At 41.9% G+C, this 13,523-nt stretch overlaps 1 protein-coding gene across 1 annotated transcript in view; it reads left to right on the forward strand.

The window, feature by feature from the left end:
- ANKRD55 (ankyrin repeat domain 55) overlaps positions 1–13,523 on the forward strand; it is a 91,693-nt gene that overhangs the window by 61,987 nt on the left and 16,183 nt on the right. Inside the window, exons 8-10 of the mRNA XM_006274481.4 lie at positions 3,470–3,637; positions 5,189–5,853; positions 12,192–12,293. Coding sequence (XP_006274543.2) covers positions 3,470–3,637; positions 5,189–5,853; positions 12,192–12,293 — 935 coding nt within the window. The remainder of the gene's footprint in view (positions 1–3,469; positions 3,638–5,188; positions 5,854–12,191; positions 12,294–13,523) is intronic.

Genomic DNA, 13,523 nt, shown 5'->3' on the forward strand with positions numbered 1-13,523 from the left:
CCATTGTCTTAACCTGAAGCTAAGACTGTTTAACAGTCACGTTTCCTGTTACAGAGGCCACAACCTATTTCATGAAAGTGGATTGCTGAGAAGTATATATACTCAACAACTCTGCAAATGAGGCCTTTTGTGCTTACCTTACAATAACTAATATAAATGACTACTAGGTGACTAATATAAAAGTAGGCAGAAAGCGGGGTAAAGTTGCACCATATAGAATAACGGAATCAAAGTTTCATAAGCTTTTGTGAGGAACAGCTCACTTCATCAGATGCTAGGAAGGGACATGCAGAGCATGCCTATCTTTTGATGAAGTGAGCTGCTGCTTATGGAAGCTTATGTATCTCTTATTCAGTTAGTCTGTGAGGTGCAATTCTATCCTGCCTTCTGTCTGACTTCAGGCTACCATAGCTAACTACCTCTTTCTCTAATATAAAGGTATTTTAACCTTATATTTATGGTAGGGTATACAAGACAGAGGTATATCATCATTTGATTCATTAAAATGGATTTGTCCTTCCTTCCTAAACAGCACAGCATGAGTTCACAACTGGTATGAAATCTTACCCTCGTTGAAATCAAAACTCTGACCAACTTCCATGGACTCAGCCTGTCAACTTCAGTAATGTTAAGATGTTCGAGCTTGATCTTCCAAAGTGCTGAGGATCCCCAAGTTCCATTCTTCCAAGAACCTCCGGACTTTATCCCGTACATGTTAGAAGTTCTTCCTTTTTCTTCTTTAGCATCCCAATACTGCTTCCATTGAAGTCAATAGACATTTTGCCATTGATGAGTCCAGAATCAAAGGACTGCCAGTCTGATTATGGACTGATTTTTCCTACTCCCCATAAAGGGGAGATTATGCTCAGGAGCAATCAGCATGGGTTCATCAAAGGCGGGTCCTGCCTGACCAACCTGATTGCCTTTTATGACCAAGTAACTAAATCCTTGGATGATGGTGTCACTGTGGACATAGTCTTTCTAGACTTTAAGAAGGCCTTTGACACTGTCTCTCACCCCATCCTCATCAATAAATTAAGCGACTGTGGCATTGATGCCTGCACAGTTGGATGGGTAAAACATTGGCTGATGGGGCACATCCAGAGAGTAGTGGTGGATGGGTTGTACTCAATTTGGCGAGATGTGAGCAGTGGGGTACCCCAGGGCTCGGTCCTCGGGCCCACACTGTTTAACATCTTCATCAACAACTTGGATGAGGGGGTGGAAAGCACGCTGTCCAAGTTTGCAGATGACACTAAGATGCGTGGCGAGGTGGACACACTTGAAGGAAGAGAGAGGCTGCAACTAGATTTAGACAGGCTACAAAAGTGGGCAGATGAGAATAGGATGGGGTTCAACGTAGACAAATGCAGGGTGTTGCACCTTGGGAGAAGGAATCCACAGCATACATACAGGCTGGGGAGTTCCCTTCTTGAAAGCACAGAGGAGGAAAGGGATCTTGGAGTCATTATTGACTCCAAGATGAACAAGCCGCCAATGCCAGACCACAGTGAGCAAGGCCAGCCATACTTTGTCATGCATTCAAAGGTGCATCTCAAGCCAGTCCAGAGAGGTGATATGCCCCCTCTATGCGACTTTGGTCAGGCTGCAGTTGGAGTACTGCGTCCAGTACTGGGCGCCACACTTCAAAAGGGATGTGGCCACCCTGGACAGGGTTCAGAGGAGGGCCACCCACTTGGTGAGAGGGCAGCAACACAGGCCCTACAAGGAGAGATTGAAGGGCCTGAACCTGTTCAGCCTCAGGAAGAGGAGGCTGAGGGGGGACCTGGTGGCTGCCTACAAGCTCATCAGGGGAGATCAGCAGCAAATAGGAAGAGCCCTTTTCTCCCCAGCACCACCTGGGGTGACAAGAAACAATGGTAATAAGCTGATGGAGAATAGGTTTAGGTTAGAGATCAGAAGGCAATATTTTACCGTTAGGGTGGCCAAAATCTGGAACCAACTGCTCAGGGAAGTGGTCCTCACCCTACCTTGGGCAAATTCAAGGGGAGGTTGGACGATCACCTGTCTGGGGTCTTGTGAACCCAGCATTCATTCCTGCCTGTGGCAGGGGGTCAGGCTAGATGATCTGTTCAGGTCCCTCCTGACCCTAGATACTATGAGACTATGAAAGTATGAAAGTATAAGTCTCATTGTCTTCAGTCTAAAGGCTTGGGCCTTTAGATAATAATAATCAAAAAATCCCTTATGCAAAAACTCTCACAGAACTTTAAATCAATGGGTTTCTATCAAATGTATCCCCAAAGATCTTTCAAATGTAATAGGAGAAAGGATACATTTCCATAGGGTTTTTTAATCATCCAAAATAATTCTATCAGAGAGATGATTTTCTATTAAATTTTCTTGGCTTTCTGTAAAAGGGATGCTACCTTGGAGATGGAGGTAGCTCACAAAACCATAATAGGTTTCCATTTAATTCCATTCTCTTTTGCAGCTATCTGAAAGTTACACTGTATTCATTTACTGTCTGCTGGGGAGTCATACATGAATTGATATTTTTCAGCTGTCCTCCTATGCAGTCCTTCCTATTCAGCTTGTTTTGTGCTTTGCAGGTTGCTTTAATTAAAAGTAAATTCATAATTTTTTTGCAGGGAATGTTACACCTGTGAGGCCAAATATTAGTTTCTAGTCACTAAGCAGAAATCTTTCCCCTTTTACTGTGGCTACAAAGGTTCTTGTCTGTAGAGGATCATGGGAAAAGTCCAGGACAACTGGATTTGAGAAGTAGAATCACCCTTATATGTACCTGTTGGTCATTTTTCACTATAGAGTAGAGACACAGTAGCATCAGGGTCTAAAGCAGTCTAATGAATGAAATAGTAAGTGCCAAGCAACAACACTAACTGCTCTGTGGCCTAAGGGAGGATTCTTTCCCCCTCATATTGATGTAAAATCCTGAACTGATCCTGGCTATCAGGACATGTTGTCAGGATAAAAAGCATTGCCCCTTGCCCCCAGACCAGTGGTTCTCAGCCCACGAGGCTGCATTTGGCCCAGTCAGCACACTGCTGTGGCCCATGTGACATCCTGTTAAAACATTTTTTAAAGGATACACAGGAAGTAAGTTGTGTGGGTGCAGCCCACATAACGCATTGAGAGCTGCAAGTGTGGCCCACTATGGCAAGTAAGTTGCAAACTACTGCCCTAGACTGGGGGGGGCTAGAAAGATTTTTTTCAGATTCCTCACTGGAAATTTTAGGCACTTCTTCCACCAGTGCTAGCAATGGTGGAAGTGGTGGTGTAAGACAAATACAAACATTTTAACCATTAATGCTTAGCAGAGCTAGATCTATACTATTGCTCCTGCCATGGCGGTAACTGATGAACATATATTTGAGCTAGACCAATGGTTTGAGAATTGATTAAGATGGTCAGTGCAGATGCTGAGTAAGCAATGCTGGAGCATACCTCAGGTGATCATTAATGTATTCCACTTTCTTTTCCTTAGGACACCTCTGCATTGGGCTGCAGCAGCAGGGAAAGCAGACTGCGTAAAGACACTGCTACAGTTGGGGATAGATAGCAACCCCCGGGACATCAATGAAAACACTCCTCTGACATACGCAATGTACTGCGGGCACACATCGTGCATCAAGCTGCTCTCTCAGGAGCACAGGTAAAGGAACAATCATAATGCACCTCTTGCTTTTGCCTACAGGTCACATGCTAGAACTGAACTTCACTGGAAAGACACAGTGACATTTCTTACTCTGCATGTTCTGGAGGGTACAAAAGCTTCCTGACTGCAGGAATTAATCTGCAGTTCCTATACAATGCTTGGTTCAAATTCTTCTCTAAAACACCAATGCTAAAAGTATCCATTTATTGAATGGTTCATTGCTGCAGTTAGATAGCATCTGTCCAATCAGTCTTTCTAACAAATAACACATAGTTGTAAAACAATAGAGCACTGTCATATTTATGGACAAAATTTACTTTCAGGGGAAATTTTCCCCTCAAATATATGCCTTGTATTTCTATTAAAGTCACTTGACATCTGATAAAATAAGCTATCATACCCATAGCTTAAAAGATATTTTCACTCTTAAAATTCCAGGCCTTGCTGTATACATGTTTTCTCTTTTTTAAAACTCCTCTATTATATTCTTTGCTCACCATCCATTATTTATCTCTGTAATAATTTCAGTTTCTCCAACTTAATTTATCTAGGTTTCGCCACATCAGTATTAGGCATATATGAATTGTCACATTTCTTTGTTTTTCCCCATTCTTTCCAGTTAATAGTATTATTTCCTGTTACAAAAGGCAAAAATACTTAAAGCTATGTTTGCTGCCATTGAAACCTCCACATCCTGGCTTGCTCATAGATGTTGAATAGTTATTTATATATTTATTTATTTCATGAATGCAAATCTGCAAAGCCAAGCAATAGTCTCCTTCCTTATAAAGTTATTCATTTATAGTTATTCAACAGCCTCCTTTAAATCTGCCAGAGTCTATGAGCTGGCTGTGATTGTGATAGGTCTCCTGAAAGCTGTTCAAGGCCTCACAGACATTGGATTTGCAATGTCTAAGGGAAGGATATTGTGAGAAATGGAATTAAGTGATTTTCCCCCTTTGCTATACTGAATCAGTGTCCCTGACCTGGAGTTAGTAATTACTGTTCTGTTGGAAAACAACACTTTCCAAATATGGCATTGAACCAAGGCCCCTTAGTCTGTAAAAATCCCTGAATGCTTTTCATACTATTCTTGGTTCATGTATTGTCATCACTACCAATGGTTCTGCAGCTGGAATATACTGCTAGCTGTTCTATAGATGCATAAACCAGAACAGATCAAACAGATTTCTAATAGCAGATTGACCATAGACTGGTACCAGAAATTAAACACAATAATAACAAATGCATATGTTCATCCTAATACAAATAAAAAGCACAGTAGTAGGACAAGAAGATACTACTTATACAGCTTATTTTTGTTCATAAAATGTGGACAATTATATTCAGCCTATATAATTTACACCTACACTTTCATCTGAATATCATTCTTTTTCATTTTGTGTGTTAAAACGGGATAGATTTTCTTTAAAATCTTATGTTTAAATAACAATGCTAAAGGCTTTCTACTTTCTGCTCTCCTTATTTTTTTACTTGGCTGTTTGTTTGTTTGTTTGTTTGTTTGTTTGTTTGTATAATTCCTAATAGATTTGAAACAATTCATCAAATTCCCTCACAGAAGAATAAAAACCTGAAAAAGGAAGGAAAATTCAGTATGTTTAACCAAGTTTTCTCCTGCAAAAAAAAGAAAGATGATCAGAAAACAAACCAGAAAGACAGAAATAGAGACCGATATCAAAGAGAAGAAACATCAGAAGTTGATGATATCATCACCACATTTGATTGCATTATGGAAACAAACTGCAAAGATTTCTCTGAGGAATGTGTGGCCACTGCTGACTTCAAAAGGAGAAGCACAGACACCCAAAAGTACCTCATGTCAGAGAAGAAGCAGCTGGAGTGTAGTGCACTACCACCAATCAGAACACAAAGTCTCCCCCCCATTACAACTGGCAGCTCTTTTTTAACAACTTCTCAGAGTACAACTTCAAGTGTCTCCTTGAGCACTAATACCTACCATTTTTCACATAGGTCTCAGAAAAGTAGAAGTGAACATGACCTGTTAGATCACAGAACTGGCTGCCAGACTCTATTAGACAACCCTTGGAGCACAGATTCTAACCAAATACTCTCATATAAAGTCTGTACTACAACTCCTTCAGATAAGATGATAAATGCTTTGAACTCTGAAAGATCCAACCATATGCTTTTGTGTCCTCCTCACTTACCCTCCCTGCCTAGTTCTCCATCAGGTAATTTCTTTGTTCTATATCTCCCATATATTCTCTAATCTCTACAAACTTGACAGGTTGAAAAGGGCCACACTGAAGAAACAGGTAAGTCTGAGTTCTGATATTTAATATTTTTAAATTTTTGTTTACTCTTCCTCTATGTAATAGGACTCATCTCATGTGTGTGCAGGACACCAGATGGCTAATGAATCAAAGGGACTTGTGTATAAGATGAGACTCATACCTTCAGGAGAAAGAGGTAGCCTTATTAGTCTGAAGTCAGGCAGAAGACAAATTCCCTTAGACCTGCATGTGAGTGTCAGATGCCATTAAGCAGTTATCTGCAGACCCAGCAGCAGAAATATAGTTGCTCAGGAGACTGTCACACACACAAAAGAGTCACTTCGGTGGGGCTTATTTCCTGAGTGGCAAGGCTTGACCACCCTTACATCAAGATGTCTCTGCTTAGATGGTTTTTCCCCACATAGCTCTCAGTGATTTCTCCCACTACATGAATTCCAAATTTCAGGTAAATTAGCAAGGAGTGTTCTCTTGTCATTGCTTCCAGACTAAATCCTGCTGGGTCCAGTTCACATAACCCATGTGAAACAAATCTTGCAGGTTTTCTGCAGCCTATATGTAAATAACTACAAAGGAAACTGAGAAATGATTTAGGGGTATTCAAGTGGTTATTTCTGAGATGAATGAGCTAAAATTGAGCACAGGAAAACTGAGTTGAAATACTGGAAATATTTCTCAGTGGAATTCTCATTTAGACCGTAGAATACATTTTCTGTGTTCCATCACTTAAAACTAGATTGTGTCTTTTCTGAAGACTGTAGAGACAGGGTGTTCAACCCCAAGCCAACAGGCCAAACTGCCTACAGGGCTCCCCATAGGTAGAGAAATTTGGCAGCAGGAGAGCGGTAGTAATTAGGCAATTAACACTGACACTGTTCTCCTGCTGCCAAATTTCCACGCCCTTGGATTGGGGCTGGGCCATTGCTGCATGGCCATATCAGCCCAGTCCAGGCCTAAGCCATTGCCACCTCACTGAATCTGGCTGTGGCTGCACCTGTCCCCCACACCAGACTGGCTCCTCTCTGGGCCCACCCCATGCACCAGATTTGCCCCCAAGTGTACCCACCCTCAGGGTTGGATCAGGCCAACCAGCCAGATCCAGTCCTGGAAGGGACCTGGCACCACCGCTCTGGCCTGTGGGCAAAAAGGTCAGGTACCACTGCTATAGAGTATTGGAGACCTAATTCCTAGTTTACACTGGTTGATAGACAGCATCACCTGGTTGCTTTCTTTCCATGAATCTTCTATGAATTAAGGCTCAGTCTTCTAAATGAGTCCACTTAGATGGACTCCTGAACTGACTTGAAGGTCCACCGACTTCAATGGGACTTAGTATCAGCACAAAGATCTATTTTGCAGGGTCATTATACAACTTGTATAATCTATAGGAGATAGTTTGTCCACTGTAGGGGGAGCTTCCTTCATGTGATGTAGAGAAAAATTCATCCCTCTACCACAAATGGTTTATAACTTACCATCCAGAGTATTTTTAATTGCAATTACAAAATAAACTTATTAAATAAAAAAATGTGTGAGCACCATGATGATTCAGGACACAGTATACAAGCTGAGTTGACGTCGAACAAAGAAAACTTTCCAAAAATTACCAGATTCTCCCAGCTGGCATAAAGGGCCTGCATGGAAATGATTCAAATAACACTATGTAAGCAGAGAGCAAACAGTTTGATGGGAATGTGTCACCCAGAGATTATCTTACATTTTTCTAATAAAAGAGCTGCTGATTTCCAGGCTTACTTGTTTGCCCTGATTAAATATGTCTGCTGCTGTAATTAAAGCCACCTGTAAAGTAGCACTGAATTCACTTCATGAACTTCAGAGCCATTGACTTAGCTGCAGGATTTTTACCCTCAGAAGTTTTCACGGCATTGCCCTGCCAGTGGGTTTTTAAGAGTTCAGAAGTGAAATAAGACTCTGCATTGGACAGCCAGGTTGGATAGGAAGATCCCTTTCAGAAAGCCTTACTTGGTCTTTGAGCTGCCAATGAGAAAGTGATATCTGGTCTTTTAGATATGATTACATGTTAATATTCTTTTCTTGTTTTTCCTGTTTTTAGTCATGACTACAGGCTACATGTAATTTCCTAACCGCTGGAAATATAGGACTGAATTCTGGCTATAAGTAATGTTGAGGCTTTTCAGTGAAATCATTTTCTCATCTGAAATTCGACATGTAATGCCTTATATGGGTCTGTCTTTTCTAAAACCCACAGCTATATTTTTGTGCTAATGCTATTGAGACTTGTAGCATCAAAGTGGGGATTTTTCGGTATATTTTTGTGTGCTCTTGGAAATGAAAGCTCAGTCAATTTGTCAACTGAAACCTGACACACATTCAAGGAGCAGAATCTGGTGTGGGTGGCCATCAGGTTTACCATACATCATAATGCTGGCATTGTCTCAATGTATGTCCTGAGTGGAACCAGAATGATTTAACGATACCAAAGAGCTTTGGCAATATTGCAGAAGAAATTCTTGCCAACTGAAATACTGAGCAGTTTTCTTTAATTGCCCTTGCTGTCATGTGCCTAAGGCATAGACAGATGTAAAAATTGTACTGCTATCAAAGAATACAAAGATACATAATTATAATGCAACTGTTACATCTGCCTGATTCTGTAAGAATACATGTGGGCTAAAACCACTACAATTTTAACCCTGTTTCATTCAAAGGGCAATTTCATTCCCTTGTACTGCTGCAGGATCATGCACATGTAAAAGAGTGTTATAGATTTTGTGTGTTCCGGAGGAGCAGCTTCCCTTCCCCTTTTAAAACAGCCATCCATACCCTTAGCAAAGCATACACCCTAATCCACTTTGTGACGTGGAAAGGGGGAAAAGTATAGAAACTCCAAGCAATATGGGTAATGGCCCTGTTTGAAGTGGAGAAGCAGCTGCACATGTTTCTCAACACTGTGTAACCACCTGCAGCCCTTCGTTCCTATTCAAACATTTTTATTTTTAGATTGTTAATCTCTCAGGCCCAGTGTTCTGCCTTATTATGTTTGTACAGTACCCAGGACCTTTTAGGTGCTGTAGTAGGTAACATAAAACAATGGACTATTTTTTTTTTTTTATCTTGGTACACGCAGTGCTTTATAATCAAATAGAGAATGCATCTTGGCAGAGAGGGCTGCTGGGCAAGAGCTGATTTATGTGGCAGATCCTGCTTTGAAAGTGAAGGGGGAATTTACAGTGCCATATTCATCATAAGTTACTTCTGTTTCACATGAAAGCCCATGGGAGGGATCACATATCCAGCTGCTAAAAGAAAGCTAAGAACTAGCTACAGAGCCAGCTATAATATGAATATCAATAAATAAAATGCAAGCAAAGCTGACACGTTGTAATCAAGACTGTACTTCCTTGCCAGCCTATACAGAAAACAAATGGCACTTGAAAATGCACCTTGGGCCCAAAGAAAATATCTGGGAAAGAGAATCATTTATTTCTACTTCATTTCAGAACTTCTGACCCACAAGAAGGCATTCACATTAGAACCCATCATTTCATTTGGAAGCCATTATGTCTCAACTTTTCCCTCTCTTCTGAGATACTAAAATTCCATCATTTATGCCAGTGGTGCCCAACCATTTGGCCATGCAGGTCGAATTAGTGGTGCTGGGTGGGTCTGTGAGCTGAATCCAGTCTGTTGGCCCAAACCAGTGCAAACTGGGCTGGAGCCCAATCCAGTGGGAGTTGGATTGGGCTCCAGTCCCATACACTATATTGCAGCTACAGCCTTGGCCTGCCATCCCAACCCCAGTCCTGCATACACTGGATTGGGTCCCACTGCCTCAGCCCCAGTCCCAGCCCCATGCATATTGGATTGGGCTCTCTGCTCCAGCCCTAGCCCCAGCTCTGACTGCATATGCTAAATTGGACCCCACTGCCTCAACCCCAGCAACACATTCCCTAGATCAGGCCCCACCACCCTAGGTTCAACCTTGTGGATGCCAGACCAGGCCCACTGCCTGGGCCCTGGGTCCCTGCACGCTGCCAGGATCCTATGTGCAGGGTCATGTCATCTGACCCACAGGGCTTGAAAATTTGGTGGTGCGGGAGCAGTGGCAGCATAAATTGCTGCTGCTCCCTTCCCTAACCAAATTTCCAGATCCTTGAAGAGCCCTATGGGCCAGATCACATGGCTCCATAGGTCAGATCTTGCCTGCAGGTTGAGGGTTGAGCAGCCCTGATCTAAGTCATATGTGTATATTAAACCAAGTATAACCAACAGTTTCCAGTATAAAGCATCACAATACAACAGGTAGTGCTGGAATACCATAACGAAAGCAGAGGACCTGATTCTGTGCTATCTTGAAGCTTCCTCTATTCATTTTTCTTGGTGCAGAATGATTGCAAATTGAGAGTAAAATAGGGACAGCGTATTTACTCACATTGCATTCACTTTCTAGAAGGTTAAGGACTAAATAGAGTGCAAAATAAAACCTTTGCAGAGCTCATTGCATTCACTCTCCCAACAGAGTGTAAATTCTCTAATCTGTATGAGTGTTTTTCATGTTTTAGCAAAACAAAGCAGCTTTGGTCTTTGAGAAATCAGTAGATAGATTGTCTTTGCCATCACTGGGCTTTGGATCAAACCCTTTTAAGATCAAGCCAAGTGAAGTGAATTGTGGTTATCTACATAAGGGACAGTAATTCAGAGATTTTTTTCCCCAGAGGTATCTTCAGAGTTCAAGTTAATGGAGGTCAGTGCAAGAGTGCAATCTTTGCTTCCTTACCTGGTAAAATAAGAGTGATGTTCTGACCATGGTCATCCAGACATTATGCGAGGCAAGGATTTCTTAGGGTGATATCTCTTAGTATCTGACTTGTTCTGATCAGACCTGAGGAAGAATGTCTTCCATTCAAAAGTTTGTCTAGCTCTATCCCAACTATGCAGTTGATCCAATAAAAATATCGTCCTAAGAAATCCTTGCTTCTTGCACTTCCTTACATGGGTATTTGGCACCACCTTATCTATTTCTATGCTTATTTGAAGATTGCACAGTAAGCTGCATAGAAAGTTGCCCTAGTTAGCAACTAGTTTAGCATCTTTAATTTAAAATCCTTGTGCTTTCTGCACAGTTGCTACTTTTTCTGTCTATCATTTCTCACTTACCTATAGCTTTTTCTCTACAGGTTGATCTTGCACAGTATAGCAACACATAGGTGTATTTGAGGACCACCCAGCTTATTCCCAAGGCAGTTCACATTAGCACTGTGTTCTTTACTTCCCAAGATGGTGTTTCATCAAATTCTACAGAAACCTTCCCTCTTCCCTGCATGTCAACTGAAAATATGATGTTAGCTTGGGGTGGATATTGGCTAGGCAGACTGCAGTCCTGCAGGACAGCTAGAGACACGTAATAAAGTCTACTAGTGGCCTGGGGACCTCAGGAAACTGAAGCAGAAGAACTTCAGGAGAATCCAGAGAGGTTTTAGAGAGGGGTTAATGTTTGGGATATGCGGGTTGTATTTTCTTCTATCCAGAGGTTTGTATAGTGAAATAGCTACAAGCAAATTACCAGAATTTTCAGTGTTCCCAGATTAGGAATGCTATTCATTTTCAACATCTTTAAGATGGTTAGATATTCTTTTGTAACTCTACTATTCTATATTGTTCATCTAATGTAGAATACAGTTAGCATTTCAGGACTAAATTTTGCTCTAATACATACCAGGGCAATGCCAAAAATTTGACCTTTCATTATATTCATTATATACCTTTCATTTCCCAGCATATATTCTTGTTGGTCAGAAGGGAATTTTACTTTGATTAGCAGATTTTAAGGACACATACCATACTTGGCTTGTTTTGTCCTTCCAGTGCCCATGTTTATTATTTGAACAAGTGTCAGCCAAAAGCTCCAGCCAGGCCCAAGTCCTATCATGTTAGGTGCTATTCCAGCACTAAAGAAGCCATAGTCCCTAGCCAAAAGAGTTTACCAGCTAAGGCCCAGATTTTGCAGTCTGATCTACATGGATAAACGATAGTCACAAGCTCATAAGGTTGTTGTGTGCACTACTTAATGACCCTAAGTCATTTTAACAAATGACAGTAACTAAATCAGCCATTCTCTACTACCATCTGTCTAGCCATTTTTAACTAGTGATTTATGAGGCTGAGGTACCAGGACACATACTTTCTTAATATTAACAAAAGAATTTTCATTCTACTAGCCAGCAGAATGTTGTTGTATGCAGTATTATTTCTAAGTGTGTGTTTGCTGATATATATAAGTACATTTCTTTTTACAGGGAAAAGTTTTCAACAGATGTCCCTAGAACTACCCAAAGTAAAAGACCTTACTCCTGTACGGAACTATCTAGCTCCCATACCTGACCACTGTGTTTGGAAAAGTAAGTACAGTCATCTAAAATACTCTACTGCACCTGCTGAATCTATAGAACACTGGCATCAGGGTTCTTTTCTCATTTCACTTTCATATGTGTATTTCTTATATGTGGCCTACCCACAGTCATTCACTGAAGCAAACAGGAGAGTTTACTTGCTAGATTAAAAGGATCTGGACATGTCCAGCCTCCATCAGGAGAGCATGTGCATTTTATGACTTGAAGTAGCTATTCCTAGATACTCTAAAGCTTGCAGCTATGCTGTAGTTAGAGCCTGTAGTGCCTTGAAGTTTGAAGCAGTCACACCTTAAGGCTAAAAACCTTCTCTGACTGTCCCCACCTGCACAGCTGTCACTTGCCACTAGAGGGCAGGCAAGCAGGGTCCTGACAGCTGTGAGTTGCTCACCTACATGGCTGGTGAGCCAGGACAGGCTTCTATCCCTCCCTCCTTTTTGGGTGGGGAGGGGTAACAGCTGGGTTGTGGGGGGCATGAAGCTGAGAGACAGAGAGTTAATAGAATGGGGTGGATAATGAAATGGGAGGTAGAAAGGAAATGGGGGTGGGGGAAGAGTGGTGAAATGAAGAGAGTCAACCACTGAAAGATAAAATAAAAATAAGTTAAAAAATCAGAACTCAAAAATAAATAAAGAGGAGGTAAATTAAGGAAGGTCTCATGTTTTAATAAATTGGGATTTGAGATTGGGATGTGTGGAGTACTAGTCATGCTTCCTGGGGCGGCTGGGAGGTGGGAGCAGTGAGGGAAGGCACTTTTGGGGAGCTACTGCCCATGCCCTTGGAAGAAAGCCCCAGTTCATGGGGAACTGATCCAGCCCCCTAACTTGTTCCTCCTCACCCCCTTACACCCCACTCCTGGACCCATCCATACCCTGTGACCTGGCTAGCTGGCATGTGCTCTGAAGGCTGTTTGGGTTGCACCCCTGTGGGGGAAGGTCCCACTCCTGGGGTTGGGAAGGGAAGTTGCCTTGGTGCCAGAACTGCCTCCTGGGCAGTAAAGTTCAGGTGGTGGAAAGTTAGTTCACACAGAACAGGAGGGTGGGGGAGGGAACACTAAATCCTGGGATGCTGAAGGACTGCCACTTGTGCAGTTCATCTGTGGGTAGTGGCCACACATTAATGAAACAAGAACTGGGTAACGTGGATCAGAGATAAACTTGCCCTAGAGTTGCATAACTTTTAAGTTGCCTAAAGTGTGCTTAAAACTATTTGTCATGTGTT

This window comes from Alligator mississippiensis, chromosome 3 (genome assembly GCF_030867095.1).
Source record: "Alligator mississippiensis isolate rAllMis1 chromosome 3, rAllMis1, whole genome shotgun sequence".
Lineage (NCBI taxonomy): Eukaryota > Metazoa > Chordata > Crocodylia > Alligatoridae > Alligator > Alligator mississippiensis.